Source organism: Lates calcarifer, linkage group LG5, assembly GCF_001640805.2.
Source record: "Lates calcarifer isolate ASB-BC8 linkage group LG5, TLL_Latcal_v3, whole genome shotgun sequence".
Lineage (NCBI taxonomy): Eukaryota > Metazoa > Chordata > Actinopteri > Centropomidae > Lates > Lates calcarifer.
The window spans coordinates 16502091-16519243 of record NC_066837.1 but is presented as its reverse complement, the minus strand read 5'-3'; the positions used below and the strand labels follow the sequence as shown (position 1 = coordinate 16519243).

The following is a 17153-nucleotide window of genomic DNA, read 5'->3' as shown; positions in this document are numbered from 1 at the left end:
AAATGTGGACATTGTTCTGATAGGCCAAACCCAACTCTGGAAAGAAGCAGCAGCTTTGCATTGGCTTAAAAATACTTACACAATGACAGTTTGGTTGATTTTGTACAAACCTGCTGGCAGATCACTGAAGACTTTGCCATACAACCATCATCTAGAGTGACTAAATACAGAGTATACTTAAAAAAAAATCATATTCAGTGTTAAATAAAAAAAGCTACTTCAAGTGGCAGGGATCAAATTTAACATCTGCTAATTTGTGGAGTGAGAGAGTGTACTCTCTGGGTCTCCAAGCTACATTGCTTTGACGTGGCCTGATGGAAGTCATTTGAAAATTTGTAACGGTGGCATTTGGCAAACTTCTGGGAGAAATTGCACCAATTTGAAAAATTGTCTGTCTTTGACAGCAAGGTTATGGGTTATGGAAACCTCTTTGGAAGTGAAGTGAAGCTAATCACTTACTGTTGGCAAGCTGCAGGCCATAGTGGGGCTCAGCAGACAAAGCTACAGGAATATTAACCAAAGAATAAATCCACTTTATCTCCTCTGAGAACATACATTGATTCAATTTGCAATCTGCTCCTGACTAAATATTATAGCAAATATAAATATATTTTAATTGTAGTTGTACTATGCTTTATATTTATTTATTCAGTGTATTTATATTTGTTGTTTTTTTTCATTATCTTTTTTTTTTGCTCATCACTTTTGCTGCTTTTATTCATCCCACAGTTTTACCGTGAAGCGGTTCATAATTTGCCTCTCTTTACAATATGAGTACAATGTAGAGACTAAATTGCTTTTCAAAATGAAAAAAATCAATTAAACAATCAAGTAAATACACTATGTAATCTAATTCAGTTGCTACCACAGCTTGGGAAAGTGCTTTGATGCCCATAGGAATTTATTTTTATGATAGGGCTAATTATAATGTCTGAATGTCTGTTTCTTTCTGTTAGTTTCTCAATGTCTCTGTCACGCCATCAAGCACTTGTTCCCCACAACCTGGCCTGAGGGGGAGCTGTGATCAGCTCTGCAAAACCTCAGGAGGAGGATGATGAGGCTCCTAATCAGAGATGGAGAAGGAAAAAGACATACAGAGAGAGAGAGAGAGAGCCATTGGAAGAGAGAAGGAGAGAGAGCAGCCTCAGGGAAAGACCCACTTCTCTCCTGCACACATTACACATTAGAAATCCAGCACAAGGCAGCCTTTACAATTCGATGGGATGTCCAACTTAATTGATTATGGCATAGAACGAGCTACTTTATTATTATCTTAAGAACATAGATGAGGGAAGATGTGCAGGGAAATATAAAATTACAGCAACCTCAGTCCACCCACTGTTGAAAAATTCCTGAGATATACATCAGCATAAAGAGAAAGCTATGCAAATGTGCAGTGCATGCATGGATGCATCAATCCATGTCCTTAAATGCCTAAGCAAGCAGCTAATGATTTAATTTGAATGGGGGAAAACAGGACAACAGACACAGAAAACAGAGAGAGAGAGAGAGAGAGAGAAAAGAACAGGCCTCTGAAAAAGTGTGACAAACAGGGAGAAAAAACAGTGCGTAGGATTCCTGCTCACTCTGGCATACATATCCCTTATTAACAGTCTTTTATGCTCCATTTTTATTCATGGCCCGAGGCTCTCAAATCTTAGGGCTAAATATACCTGAACACCCTCAGAGGGAGGCCAGAGTGCTAGGGAGTCAAACACTGACCCAGTGGTAGCAATGATCCCCTCTCCTCCTCTTTCCATTCGACTGAAATAACCTGTTCAACGCTTGGCAGAGACGGTGGTTTGATAAGAGCAGCAGCACAGAGTTTCTTTTACCATCACATCCCTTACACCTATCAGTTTTTCATCACAATCCCTGGGAATATGCAGCGCTGCACGCTCACTGACCCTCCACGTTTCCCTCCTGTCTGTTTCTGTTTGTCTGTGGTTGACCCTCAGGTGGTGTTGAAGAATGCCCACATGGCAGTAGGTTCGCTCACCATCAACGAGGAGAGGTCGGAGGTCATCGACTTCTCTGTGCCGTTCATCGAGACGGGGATCAGTGTCATGGTCTCCCGTAGCAACGGCACCGTCTCCCCCTCCGCCTTCCTTGGTGAGGAGAAACGCACCTGGTGCTTCTGGCAGATGTACAGCACACAATTGAGAACACTTACACAAAAAACACGCTTGTGTCACGTAGGAAATGCTCAATCACAAGCAGGTTTTTCATAAAACAAGTGCGTTGTTTATCTGTGGTAAGTCGTGTATTCTCACAGCAGAAAAAGTTAAACGCATGGTCACACACAGACATAACTATTTCTCTTTTTTTATGAGACTCACTAAAAACCAAAGTGTATGTACTTGTATGTCAATGTTATCTCGTCATGGTGATATGACTGAGATTTAAAAATCTAAGGTGAAAGGTTCACCTGTATTGTCATTGTACAATACAGGATTACATAATAAAATGCAAAACAATCTCACTGCAAGGTCCATTTAGTTGCTATTCTCGAGCTTTCAGTCATATTACATGGACACACATTGTCATGGAACTGTGGTTCCCGTGGTAACAGCATGTGTGGTTCTAGAATTCTGGAGACAGCAAACATTCTGTGAGCAGCTGGCTCATCTGCTTACAGAGCAGTCAAACAAACTCATGTCATTTTAATAAGGAAGTTAGTCAATAATCATCTAACAGCTCTCTGTGATCATTCCTATTTGTTGAATTACTTCCAGCTATTGAAATGGATCCCAAAAATACCAAAAATGACAGCTGTCTTGTTTGGTAAATGCATTTTTGATTAGTGATCGCTGTCGGCGCTAACCTCAGTGACAAATACACTGTGTTTCCTGCTTTAGTTTTTAATCTGAAGCCACAGAAGGCAATGTTGTGTTTTGGCAATACTTAATAAAGCTTGGAACAATAAACAGAGGATATCAGTGAAATAAAATCAAAAACACTAATGCTTGGATGACTGTGGCGGACCCTGCCACGAATAATAAAAACTAATATATAGAAAGGCAATTACAAAGTGTAAATACATTGAATAGATATTGATGAAAAAGTAGTATCAAAAAGAGAGTTTCATTTTGTGAAAGTAGAAAAGGCAAATTGAAACATTTACAATTCTGTCACAGTGAGGAAGATTATGTGACTAAATTGAAAGCTCCAGAACAGCTACTAAATGGACCTTGTGGTAAGATAATTTTGTGGTGTTTGTCACAGACTATACAGTGTGTAAAAATTGCGAAGCAGAGTACAGAGCAAGTGGTGGGAAAAATGCCCATTTCAATGAGTACATCTGTCCATTCACACCTGCCTACCTTCCTCCCAGTTTCTCTCTTGAGAAGTACTTGTTAGTGTTCACACAAACTCAGATGAAATCCATAAATGCACAACAGAGAGCACACAGTACGTCAGTTCTTCTGAATACTAATAATTGTGTTTATACCAGGGGGTGATTTTATAATTTTGTTTAATTTGGTTTAATGAACTTCCTCTCTCTGTCTCCCCACAACCCTCCCTCCTCTTTCCGCTTCCTCTGCTCCCTCCTGCACCCTCTCCTCCCACCTTACTACCCCCCTCTCTCACCCTCTCTCTCTCTCTCCCCCTACCTCTGTGTTTTAGAGCCCTTCAGTGCTGATGTCTGGGTGATGATGTTTGTGATGTTGCTGATCGTGTCAGCCGTGGCTGTGTTTGTGTTTGAGTACTTCAGCCCGGTGGGTTACAATCGCTGTCTGGCAGACGGACGAGGTGAGAGGACACACACATCTACAAATGCACACGCACACGCACATGCACACACACACACACACACACACACACAACACAAACCCAGACCCAGTCAATCCATGCTGCAAAAAGGTGATAATGAGGTACATTTTCAGGCAATCTCGTATGCTAAAATGAAGACTTAGCTGGCGTGTTTTGTTACCTTGAATGCACCATTCAAACAGAACCCTCCATGTGCTAAATTACTTTGACAATCCCTTCTGAATGAGAGCGACTGGAGCGCTGGGACTTTCTACTCGATGTCTTGGAGTACTTATCTACATCTACAGTCACTTAAGCTCCTTCACTAATGAAAAGGATCATTGACGAGAACCAGATAGGTGATCTTAAGTATTCTTAGCATCACTTTGTGAACAAAGACTCCTCTGTTCTCGCGTTACAATGTCTTTTTTTATTGTGCCATTCTCAAATATTATGCCGGTGTTACACCACCACATGAAAGTTGTAAAACTGATGAAAAAAACGTAAGTAGATCTATTACCATACATTGAAAATATGTGTCAGGCTTAACCGTCTCTGACAGTATGGAACAAAACTACCCTGCTGAATCAAATACGGTTCCAGCATGCTGTTCAAATCAATTTGCCCATCAAAATCAATGGTTCAGATTCAATCTATTTTTTTCTCCAAGTTTTATACACTCAGCTCTGTTGGACTCTCAGGATTGCATTAGCCCGCCACAATGGCAGCCACTCAAGATAAAATCAGAAAAGTGTTATATTGCTGCTCACAGTCTTTTTTATCAAGGACCAGAGGGGATAAGAGTAATGGTGTTTGGTTTGGAGTTATGTTTGCTACAGCACTGTTTTCTGAATGTCCTCTGTCAAGACAACAGCGTGTGTGGTTTAATCGCTAGGTTATGTAAGGTCCTATACTGCTGCTCCAGCTGTAGCATAATTGTAGCCTGCTGTGTGCCCATCTACCCCCCTCACCCCACACTTTCTCCCCATCTCTGATGCCACACAGCTATAGTAGGTAGCTTGTCATACTGCCATAGAAGTAGGTGGAACAGAGTTTGTCTGTAACAGTGGGTTGTCACAGCGGATGCGGACCGTAGTGCACACCCAGTGATCGCTGACAAACTAAAGGATGGGAGTAAATCTAGTCTTTGTCGCTGCCATCCATCAACTCCCTCCCACAAAGGTGGTCATGAGTAAATGCATATGAAGTTAAGTAGTATCTATGATCTGTGAAACTGTTTTCTTGCATCTTCTTCCTTCTGTCATCTTTCTTTTTACCCTCCCACCTTTTACACCCCCCCCCTTTCTGTCTGTCACCCAGAGCCTGGAGGTCCCTCCTTCACCATCGGTAAGGCCATCTGGCTGCTTTGGGGTCTGGTTTTCAACAACTCTGTCCCTGTGCAGAATCCCAAAGGTACTACCAGTAAGATCATGGTGTCGGTGTGGGCCTTCTTCGCTGTAATCTTCCTGGCCTCCTACACTGCCAACCTGGCCGCCTTCATGATCCAGGAGGAGTATGTCGACCAGGTGTCAGGCCTGTCAGACAAAAAGGTGTGAATTCAAGGCAATGTGAGGGATTGTTGGGTGGAGGAGCAGGTGTCTGAAAGTATGCACTGTGAAGCGTTGTGAGACAGATTATGGGCGGCTCTTGGTGTTTGAACAAGTAGACACCTGAGTTTATGAGAGAGTTCGCGATTTAGGGCTGCAACTAATGATGTCAGTGACCACCCATCATGTTTCAAATGTATCCCTTTAAACAAATATTTAAGTATAGACATATAAAATAAAGGATTTTTTTAAGCAATGTTTCAGGGTTTTGGTAAGTTTGGTGTCAATCCATTTGTATGACTACCACCTGGAGTCACACATGCTGTTGGTCACGTGGTTTACCAATGGCGGTGACATGAGTTTCCTGTACATTACCTGTAGCTGGTCATTTATCACTTATTGTTACAATATATTTACTAAAGATCAGCATTACAGCAATTTGCAATCCCAGTTTTGTTTTTTCCCTCCTAAACACAAAAATGTGGATATATTTGTATATTTTAAATTATTATTTTTATTTTTTTCTAATTAGCTGAGCTAGTCCACAATCTTTTCAAGTACCCCCCTGAGGAAGAAGTACCCGTACTTGGCAATGACTGGTTTAGTCCATAAAATTTTAAAGAAATGTTAAAGCTGGTTCTTATAGCCCATGATTAAATTATCTGTTTAACCAGCAGTCCAAAACCCAAAGATCCTCAATTTGCTGAGATATAAAAGAAAGAGATGTGTAACTGAACATCTTGGGGTTGGGGTTGTTATAGAGAAAGCCATCACCTTGGTCTTGGACATTATGATGGGTGTTTGTCACTTTTTTATGATTGAACAATTAAGCAGTAAATTGAGAAATTAAATCAGTACTCAGTATTGAAAATACCCATTAATTGCAGCCCTAGACTACCTGTTTCAGCACTTTTATGCTTCTGATCTGCATGGTGGCTCCTTATTGTGAACTTGATCTGGCACACAGTACAGGTTTATCTAAATGTGTGCTCAAGATTCATCCCGTGTTTGTCTGTCTATTGAGCACAACTCTAAGCATTTAGTTAATTTTGAGCATCCAAAAGCATAGTCCTGTGCTCCTGCTCAACAGTGCATTAAAGGCTGTTTGATGCGGCTCAGTGCCTTTTCCATGCTAACGAGCACTCCTCTGTCATTTTCTCTGTGTGGTTTCTTTGCCGGAAAACCCCCACCACAGTTCCAGAAGCCCAACGAATTCTCGCCGCCTTTCCGGTTCGGCACGGTGCCCAATGGGAGTACAGAGCGCAACATCCGCAACAACTACCGGGACATGCATACCTACATGACCAGTTTCCACCAGAAGAATGTAGATGAAGCGCTGTACAGTCTGAAGACTGGGTGAGGAAGAGGGAAGGATAGAGGGGAGGATCGAGAGACAGATGGGGGATGTAAGGAAGGAGGGAGTTGAAAGGGTCTCAGCAGGGAGAAAAGAGACAGCGTTATGGAGCTGTGAGGTCCTGTTCTGATGCAACGCAGAGAAAAGATGATGAAGGAATAAGGAGAGGGAGACGAGAGGAAGAGGGAGCATTCTGGGCGATGTGGGTGGGCAGCCGGTGGAGCCGTGTTTCTGCCTGCCACTGGCGCCCAGAATAGCAGCGTAGCCTGTGGTTGATGTGAAAGCTAGCTAATATTCACTCTCTGTGGCTGAGAAAGCTAGCTAATATCTTCCCTTTCCCCCCTCTCTCTCCCTCTGTCTTCCAATGTTTTCATCAACCTCTGCTGAAAAATTAAGAATGCAAAGCGGTGACATACCTCTGATGTTTGGTGAGAGTTTGACCTGAATGACCACAGACCGTTTGATGTGTAGTTTGTCACCAAGCTTGAGACTGTCATGTTAATTTAGCCATCAACTCGCTCGGGATTGATATGGACAGAAAAGACTAGAATAAAGGTGTCCTCCAGGAAATGTTTTAGGTGGTAAACCACTGATATCTGACACACCTTGTCACATATGCAGTTCAGTTAGGCCTAAACAATAGCCAGTCTGGGTTGATTTCACTCTTGACCTTAAAAACAGCAGTTTGACAAAACAAAACAAAAGTCAACATAAGGTCCAACTTACTTGTTTCTGAAGCTTTCAACCACATTTTGTGACCTTCCTCAGCTGATAGAGTTGCTCAGTTGTCATGGAGATGGTTTAAGTTTAACATCCAGCCACCTCTCTGTGACAACTCAGCATTTCCATTCACTGAGGAAGGCCATGACATGAGGTTGAAAGCTTTGGAAACAACAAGTAAGACGGACTTTGCATCAAGAATTGTTTTGTGAAACAGACATTCTCATAAAACATATGATATTTGCTGTGTGTGGAATAGTGCTGCTACTCTTTTCCCCCTCAAAGATTAATGTTTTATTTCACAGAAAAATATTATTTATTCATGTTGTCAGAAAAGGTTGTTTCAGGCAAGGTATCCCATCGTTGCTGTACAGTGCCACGGGAAACCAGGAATAGAGTAGAGTAGGATTGTATAGTCTGTAAGTACATCAAAAATATCCTGAAGCCCTTTGAAATATCTATGTGTTATATAGCCCCCTCAAAAAATCTCACAATGCATACAAAAAATATAGTACCCATAGCAATGCACACTACCTTTTGCTAAGAAATCCCTCATTGCAATATTTTTCCTGGTGAACCTTTATTTTGTGCCCATAAATTTCTAATAATTTTCTTAAATGTTTCCTTAAAGAGCAATGCAATATAATTTGTCATTAATTACAGGCTAAAATAGACAAGGTGTTAAATTGGTACGCTTCCAGTTAATTCATTCCAATTAAATGCTAAGCTAGTTTTAGTCAGTGCACAGCAGGTCAGCTGAACATGCAAAAATGTGCACAGGCATATAATTCAACATGAGTCCAGATTTCATACAGTTTCTAATAGTAAAGGAATGATGAATGAATACTACCTAAACTTACTAATATAACTGTCTCAGAACCTAAAATTTGAATGATCATAACCGAGGAAGTAGTACCATATCAAAACAATCTTTCCCGATAATTTTCCAAGTAAGAAAAAAACATTACACTGAAGTGATAATACAAAAGATGGTGATTAATAAGTATCCTAAAATATTGATTTATTATAAACCATTGAGTTGGAATAGTGAATGAGTGAGCAAGGGGAGTGATTTTTGACACATTCATTCACCGCCATCATGTCACTGGTGGTACAAGAGTCTCCATAACACCATGTAAAACATTTTCCTTCCATTGTTCCCTGCAGCAAATTGGATGCCTTCATCTACGACGCTGCAGTGCTGAACTACATGGCAGGCAGAGACGAGGGCTGTAAGCTCGTCACCATCGGGAGCGGCAAGGTGTTCGCCTCCACCGGCTATGGCATCGCCATCCAGAAGGACTCGGGCTGGAAACGAGCTGTGGATCTTGCCATCCTCATGCTGTTTGGAGATGGTAAATCGAATAACATTGTTAAATGATGTCCTGATTGTAGATGTAATATCCTTAGGAGGTATAATGTTGTGCCAAATAGATCTGCTATTTTCAAGAAATTGCTATGGTAGCCTTAATTTAAAAACTATCCTTCAGACTAAATCACGGTTGCAGAGTTCAAGAAAACAAAGTACAATGATCATTCAGGTTGAGAATCACAAAATTAAGTTATACTCTCATCAGTGTGGTGAGGTTGGAGTCTTCGAAGTGGCTTTAAAGGAGTTGTGACTCAGGAGGTGGTCGCTGCTTGTTACGGTGATAACACAACAACCTGCTGGTGGATCCCGGCAGTCGGCGAGGCCTCCTGAGCCAGGTTGGCAGACTGCGGTCCTTAATCAACAGCGAGGAGCCAGCAGGCCTGAAAAGATGCAGCTGCTGTAGTTGTAGAAGTGAAAGCTGAGTGCAGAAGGAGTTGGTTAGTTTGGTAACTCAAGAGTTTCTGGCAGCGCATTGTGAAGGCTGTTTGGGCAGGGACAGGGAAATATTGACCTTAACTGAAGATAGGTAGAAGGAGCTCCGTGGACGAGATGAGTGTTGAAATGTTGAAGCCTCTGGATATTTTACTGTTGGACCGGCATGATTGACATATTTTTCAGCATCACATGGATTTCAGGAACAGGACCCATTGACTGGCAGACTGGGGTGGTGGACTGATGGATTCAATAGGGAAACCATAAATATGTTTTGATTTGTTCTGGCCAGGTGCATACTGTTGCATCTCATCAGTGGAAGTCTTTCTAAAATCTGTCAATGACGAGATATGAGTGCTCTCTGGTATGAAACACATGCTCGTGTTTATCTGCCAGTTCGTTTTTTACTCTTGGTCACAAATGACTTTGACGCATTAAAAGTCACATCCCTCCCTGGTTAAGACTAGTGTAGAGTTGTAAGATGTTCTGTCTGACAGCTAGTGAGCCACCTCAGAAGATGCAGACATAAAAGCTTTAAAGCTCAGACTGCGATTTGGAAAAGTATATAAATATTTTAAACCTTTTACCACCTCCGCTGGCTGATAAGTGATGTGCAAGCAACGCAGGAGTGGGCCACTGTGACTGCCCGTGACCAGCACATTTGTCTTTGTAAAAATGATTACTTTAGCCCTGTGACACCGGCTTATCAATTCATATGCAGTGGCAGTATCTCTCTGACTGCACCAGGACCATATAATATAAATATTTATGTAAGAGAAAGTTTGAATTCTGGGCCTGTGTCCCATCATTGTACAGCAAGAAGAAAGCAACGCTGATGACACTGTCTGTGAAGAAGGATACTGTATGCGCCACGGAGCAATTCTCTCCATTTGTAGGTCGCGTGTTGTTTTGAGCCCCAGCTGCTGTTGTGTGTTTTGGGTAGTGACCGAAAGAAGCCAGCAGGGTGTCTGGCGTCACTCTGAGAGAATGACGAGTGCAGTGATCCACAGTGACTTCTGCATCGAGCCGCTGCCTCTTCATGATGGGAGGACTGAGCCAGTTGAGGTGGTTTGGGGCGCACGGTAAGAATACAAACTTTGCACCTCCACCTTTTGAACAAGGTCTGGCTACAAACCACTGGAAGGAGTCTTTGATGTTTTGGGATAATGCAGCAGAGGGACTTCTCCCTGCAGGCTGCAGGAATTTGTTTGACTGTTAGACTTTGCAGCCATTCAGAGTTAAAGATGACAAGTCACTTGCAAACATGCCAGGACACCACAACTACTTTTATCACACAACCATTACATTCAATGAACATCCTCATCATTCTACACTGGACTGTGCTTGCTGCTTGTCACTATAAGACCAGGTCAAAATGCACTTACTAACCACTGAGCTGGATTGTTATTACAAGTGATCAAAAAGAAAACATACTGGTGCCTGCACTGCAACTCTACTGCTAGCAGTTGGAAATCAGTCAGAAACTAGGGTGTGTTATGCTAGCAAGAGATGAGCCTCAAGCAGAGATGAACAGCGGGCTACAGAGGTCTGGTAAGCTCACTTCTTTCTAACACCTCACCTCCAGTTTTTTTTTTTTTTACATTTTCAAACTTGTAGTCTTCAGCCCCCAGCTGGCGCTGCCGCAAGTGACATCACATGAGGCAATTTATCAGACTTAATGCAGCTCCTTCTGGAGCCGCAAAAGGCTTTATTCTACTTCTTTATTCTTTTCTCCCCAACATCTGTAAAACAACTTTGATGTGGAGTTCCCCTTTAACTAATGCAGCCAAACTTTCTCTCTCTCATGTTTGAGCAACCAATAAGAACATAGGGTCAAGTTGGCCTCTAGGTAGCTTTGTCAGCTGGGGGCATTGTTATGAAAGCCATGAATACTACAGGTATTTATGTTTTTATATAAATTAATCTAGTTAGATTTAAAATGGGAAAAGTTCAAGGGGTGTTAAGGGGAGCTTGACCCACAAAGCATATACTATACTGTATAGCATGTTCTATTTCTCCTATCATAAATGTCATGATTGTATCAATACACTCAACAATTACACCTGTTGTATAACAGCGTATTTTTTAGTTCTTCATGTACAACAGGGGATGCCTGCACACGTCTTCAGAGGGAACTGGGTCCTACACAGAAGTGGAATAAAAGATGTTAAAATGTATCACCAGCCTCGGTTTTAGCTGCATGTGTGTCTTAGGAAAAGTTGCATGTAAAAGAAATGATTGTCCCTGATGTGAATCCTTGTCTCTGGAGAATTCACCTACAGTAGCACTCCTCATCTCCTGAGGTAGTATGTGCTACACACTGCTCACTACATGCCAGATCATATATTGTAAAGCATGTTGACACACATACATACACACACAGTGGCCTTTGATTTGCTATCACTTTCCATCCCGGTGTGAGTGATGGATGAAGAGGTCTGTACAGATAGAACATTCACCTTGGATCAGATCTTAAGGGGCCAGATCAGACCTCAGACCGTTTGAAACCTCCTCAGTGATATATATTAAAGTACCAGTCTGTGCGTGTGTGTGTGTGTGTATATGCAAGATGTGTGTGTGTGTGTGTGTGTGTGTGTGTGCACGCACAGGGATTTATTTGTGACACATGAGTTAGTGCAAGTTTGAATGTGTGTTCTCCAAAGATCAGACAACATGTCTGTACAAATTTACCAAATGGGAGGTGAAGTCTCATTGTTCTGTCACCTGGGTATATGAGGCCAACACATCTGACATTACATCTCATTACTTCATGTGGACTGTTTGGCTGTCAGCACACATATGTTAGTCCAAGTTAAGAGATCAGACTCATCGATGTTTGCTCATATCTGTCATGTCCCATTAGAGTCCAGAAGTGAACATGATGTAAGTCATGTGCAGAGGGAGAGGATCAGCGATGGCCAACTAACAGGAGACTGAGTGCCACTACACCTGAACAGATACAGGATCGGGGCGGGGGGGGGGTAGAAATAGAGGAAGGAATAGAAAGCAGAGAGAAAAACAAGTACATGCAGATTTAGCTGGGGCTGCCTTATGACACTTTGACCATGAAAATGTTACAGTTACTTACTACTTACTAATTTAAATACTTTACAAATCAAAGAGGCTTTTTTCACAGCAAATGTTTTGACTTGTCATACTTTGCAAACACAGGTGTTAATAATTACATTAACAGGTACTTTCACTCTTGTCCTTTGAAATGCAGCTATCACTAACATTTCACATTTTCTTTTTAAAGGAAGAGTTACTTTGGGAAATCTACTTATTCTATCAGTCTCATGTCTTTGCATTAAGTCTGGACCTGGTGACTAGAGGCAGATAGCTTAGCATAGTGTAAAGTAAAAAAGTGACTTCCTGGAGTCTTGTTATCACAGTGAGGTTACAAGATGTGGTGTCACTGAGCCTGTACAGAGACACCACTGTATCTTTGGCCCATGTTAAATGACTGTGTCTGAAAACCCATGCTATAGTCAGTAATGCTGCACAGATGTGCTGAGTGGATGGATAAACTGTTTGTCAAGAAATAGTTCCAGTACCAAACTATTCCTCTTTACATTTTGGTATTGTTTCTGTTTCTGCGTGGTTTAAATGAAGTAATAATTTAATGTAATTGTTACTTCTTTTTTTTTGGACAAACTTTGGACAAACAGAGCCAGGCTAGCTGTTACCCTCTGCTCCTCAGTCTTTACGCTAAACTAAGCTAATTGCCTCCTGGCTCCCACAATGTTGTTAATGCAAAGACATGACAGTGTTGTCAATCTTCTCTTTTAACTCAGAGAAAGAAAGTGAAAGAGCATGTTTCTATTTCTTCCATGAGCAACATAAATGCAAGTAAGACACATCAGTCTAGATTCCAGATGATATGTTGGTTTTTTTTTTCCCTCCGTAATAGCTTTCTGTTTGGTGTTCATCAGCATGATAACAACTAATGACCTGTCATCATAGGTCTGCTGTACACACTTCGCACTTTGTTTTCCCTGTGTCTGTTCATTTAGGTAAGAAAGTCCTGATGAAAACGAGTTAACAGCTGCCTGAGACAAACACACTTACTCATCTGCACAAACATCCACACGCAAAACAGTGTTACGCAATCATTAGGAAAACATATACCTCCTTGATCTCACACAGACATACACACACAAAAAAAACAGACCATTGGTGCAGATCAAACAAATCTCTCTGGACGTGTCCTCCCCCCTTAGCAGGCCCCCCCAGGGATGTGGAAGAGAGGGGGACACATTTTAGGGCGGAAGCGCTAGTCACATGACCATCGCACACTTCCTCCCTGAGGAATGTCAAGTCCCAGCAGGCAGTTGTTTTTTTTTTCTACAACAAGGAAGGGTTAGCCTTGCATAAGCAATCCTTAATGAGGACGATCCTCGGGGGGGAGGGGTGTTCAGTCATAATAATGCAACATGACATTTGTTGCACGTACATGAGACCTGAGCTGTTTTTGGCATCAACTTCCCATCCAAAAAACGTGTCCTCTTTTTTTTTGTACTCACACTTACATGTTCAGACACCTTCGGGGAAACCCATCCATGTGTGCAGGTCACACAAACATACACACAAACAATAACATCAACACATCGATACAGTAACCTGTGTACATGTCTCTCCTTCCTCTAGGTGAGATGGAGGAGTTGGAGGCCCTGTGGCTGACGGGTATCTGCCACAATGAGAAGAACGAGGTGATGAGCAGCCAGCTGGACGTGGACAACATGGCAGGGGTCTTCTACATGCTCGGGGCCGCCATGGTTCTGTCATTCATCACCTTCATCTGTGAACATTTGTTCTACTGGCAGCTGCGCTTCTGCTTCATGGGCGTGTGCTCCGGAAAGCCCGGGGTCACCTTCTCCATTAGCAGAGTGAGTGTGCTCGTGTTTTATTTTAGGTCTGACCTTTGTCCTCCTGACAGAAAGATCACAGGAGTGGTTGTTTTAAAACCACTGGCTGTGGTTGAGTTGTATCGAGTCAGTCAGGAGAATACGATGACTCACCTGACGTACCTGTGGCTTTTTTGGGCCAGGCAGTTGTTAAACAACAAAACACAAATCAAGAGCATCCTGTTTTATATGAAACTACATATGTATATATATGAAAGATCCTCAAAATAAGTCTCAATTTCTAATCCTAACCCTTTAAACTTTAAGCACCATATTATAGTAATATACAGCTAAATTAATTAAATGCCATTAGTCCCAGTCCAAAAACTCAACTGATTACTTTCAAATAGCCACGATGATTTGAAATGAGTATGTGAATAGTTCATCTTTAAGATTTATGATAGATTATAAATGTATAAAATTTAGGTCAAATATGATGACTCATGACTCAATCCAGTTTATCAGTAAAATCTGTGTAGGTTTCTGGTGTAACTGAGCATCCAACAGCATCATAATGAACAGATAATGTATGCAAACTGATGAACTGCTAGTATGTTCAGTATGCTCAAACAAACTACTGTGTACAGTGTGTCACCTGATCACATCTGAAGGCAAAAGTGTTTGTCCATACTCTAAGTCTGGGTGAAAGGCCAGCTGTTGTAGTGAGGTAATAATTCAAATATGTGAATGACAGCGCATATTTTCTCACAGTGTCTCCTCTAAAACTTTTATCGTTTTGCACGTTTGTAGGCACAAAAAGCAAAAGAGGCAATTGTAAAAGCTTAAGCAAGAACACTTCAGAAGCCTAACTCTTCTTACTTTTTCATCTCCACACACTTAGCCAATCACTGCATGACACAATTGTTAAAGTTACCAGCAGCTGACAAATACGGCAGCAGGATATAGGGGTTTCAGGCACTGTTAGACCATCCAGTTGAAGCACAGTGACACCTTAAATTCTACTCAAGTTGTTCTCAGGTCAAATTGTGTCACTAACATTTCTGACTTTGTAGGGGTCAGGAGTCACATAGAATATGAATAATAAATGAAAGCATCATAACCAACAAATAACACAGGCAACTATTTAGTGAACTTGTTACATCCTCTTTCCTTATTAAAGGAACAGGAAAGAATAAATGTGCATGCCATAACAACACACAAAGAAAGGATACAGCCAAGCATCATAGCTTATTTTGCTTTTAAGCACCAAGGATAATGACATGTTGACGGACACAGAAATAGACCACTTGGTTGATGTGCAAGTTTCACTTTAGCCTCAGTCCCTGACAGTGTTAAAAAAAAAAAGCCAACTGTCTTTAAGAAAATCCTCTGTTCATTATCTTAATGTTTCTGAAATAAAAGCTACTTACTGTGCTGCACATTCTCAGCTGGTGACCTGAAGGTGTGTTGGTGGTTGTCGAAGAGCTCATCCTCAGCATAGTTACAACTCTGCTCAGATGGGTCACTTAACAAGGTGTCTCAGTGTTATTGATGCAGGCTATTTGGGTCCATATAAATAATCACTTGAGATGTTGAGATTCATTTACATAATGTTACCTTTTAAAAAAGGAGGTGGGGTTGTTGTTGCATGCAAATTGTCTCAGTTATTATCTGCCTGTGAAAAGGACACAATTGTTTATGTATTTGGTGTTAAGGCTGAAGGTGTTTCTAATTGTAATGCCATTTGATATTACACCTGCTCAGACTAACCTCAAAGAATGTAAAAGACAGATCTGGCCTTAGCACTCCAGAAACACACTGTTTGTTGAATTGACAGTAATCTCCTTCTGTCTTTGTAGTGTCTGAAACTGTTTTTTTTTTTTTTTTTATACAAAACATAAGCACAGCTTTTTTTTTGTCTGGTAGCTTCAAGATTCACTCTAAGCTCTAATGATTTTACATGTTGAATTACAAAAATCTATTTTAAGTGCTGACACGTTTGAAAAGTGGTTCCATTACTCAAACCTACAGCCAGATATCTTTTATACATTTCCATGCTTGGTTAAATACTCAAGTTGCAGGATGGGAAAGAAAAAAATATTAAAGATAGTGCAGCATTCAAGAAAGTTGTAGCTCATTTACAGTACATAAAAGTGTAAGAATGGACAAGTGATGAGACTACAAAGGGCGAATAAGATTCAAATGAAGAAAAAGAGATCAGTTAGCCAGAGTCATGATAAAGAATAAAACCGGTAGCAGGACAAAGGCAGAGTAGAAAAGAAGAGACACAGTGATGTGCCAGTAACCTCTGTTCTATTACCTTTCACAGCAGACATAGTAGCTATAGATGTAGAGAGATAAAGACAGACAATCCCATTGGAGCAGCTGCCGCTTACCTGAGCGCCAAGAAACGGAGATAAAACAGACACAAAGAGAGAATGGAGGCATAAAAGAAAAGAGGGCTGACGATTCAGATTCATGAATGTAGCTCGGCGACAGGGAAAGTGACTAAGAGACAGACAGAAACTGTTTCTGACAAGTTGACGCCTTTGAGGAACGTTGGCCCGCGCGCTGGCTGGTGGGCAGCGTGTCCTCGACCTTTCAGATTTGGCTGTCGCCTGGACCGCAGATTCCCTCAGCCCCCATTTAAACACGCTTGTTTGACTTCAGTTGCAATAGGCTTCCCCCTCACTTGAAAATCCTGCTCATGCCAACCAATCAAAACAAACACAGGCATACTGACGGTTAATGACATTTTAAATAGATTGCTAATGTTTGCATCTCCAAAAGGTCCAACAAACTTTTTACCATGTGATCCATGTGAAAGGAAAACAAGTAAAACACTTGTGGTGAAGAAAGCCAGTGGCGTCGGTGTCAGCTGAATTTAAATGACATTGATTAAATCTATTGATTGGTGGTCAAAACCATGAGTTTACTGCCTCCCCTGTGTTATCAATCAAGGCTTTGATATGCTCACTCCCCTCTCGCTCAGTTCTCTTTGTCTGAGGTGGAGTGCTGAGCAGCAGCTGTGAGGGTCCATGCTGTTCCCCTGAGAAAAGTCATTTATGAACTCAGCCCCTATTACTGTTTAATAGTGTGTAAACAAGAGGGTGGTCAGAGAGAACATGGCA

The 17153-nt window shown here is 41.5% G+C and overlaps 1 protein-coding gene across 2 annotated transcripts in view; it reads left to right on the top strand.

Annotated features, from left to right (window-relative positions):
• Positions 1-17153, top strand: part of grin2bb (glutamate receptor, ionotropic, N-methyl D-aspartate 2B, genome duplicate b) — a 95421-nt gene that overhangs the window by 71314 nt on the left and 6954 nt on the right. For both annotated transcript variants that reach the window (XM_018665135.1, XM_018665132.1), the window contains exons 10-15: positions 1959-2112; positions 3628-3753; positions 5074-5303; positions 6496-6656; positions 8542-8729; positions 13826-14064. In XM_018665135.1, coding sequence (XP_018520651.1) covers positions 1959-2112; positions 3628-3753; positions 5074-5303; positions 6496-6656; positions 8542-8729; positions 13826-14064 — 1098 coding nt within the window. The remainder of the gene's footprint in view (positions 1-1958; positions 2113-3627; positions 3754-5073; positions 5304-6495; positions 6657-8541; positions 8730-13825; positions 14065-17153) is intronic.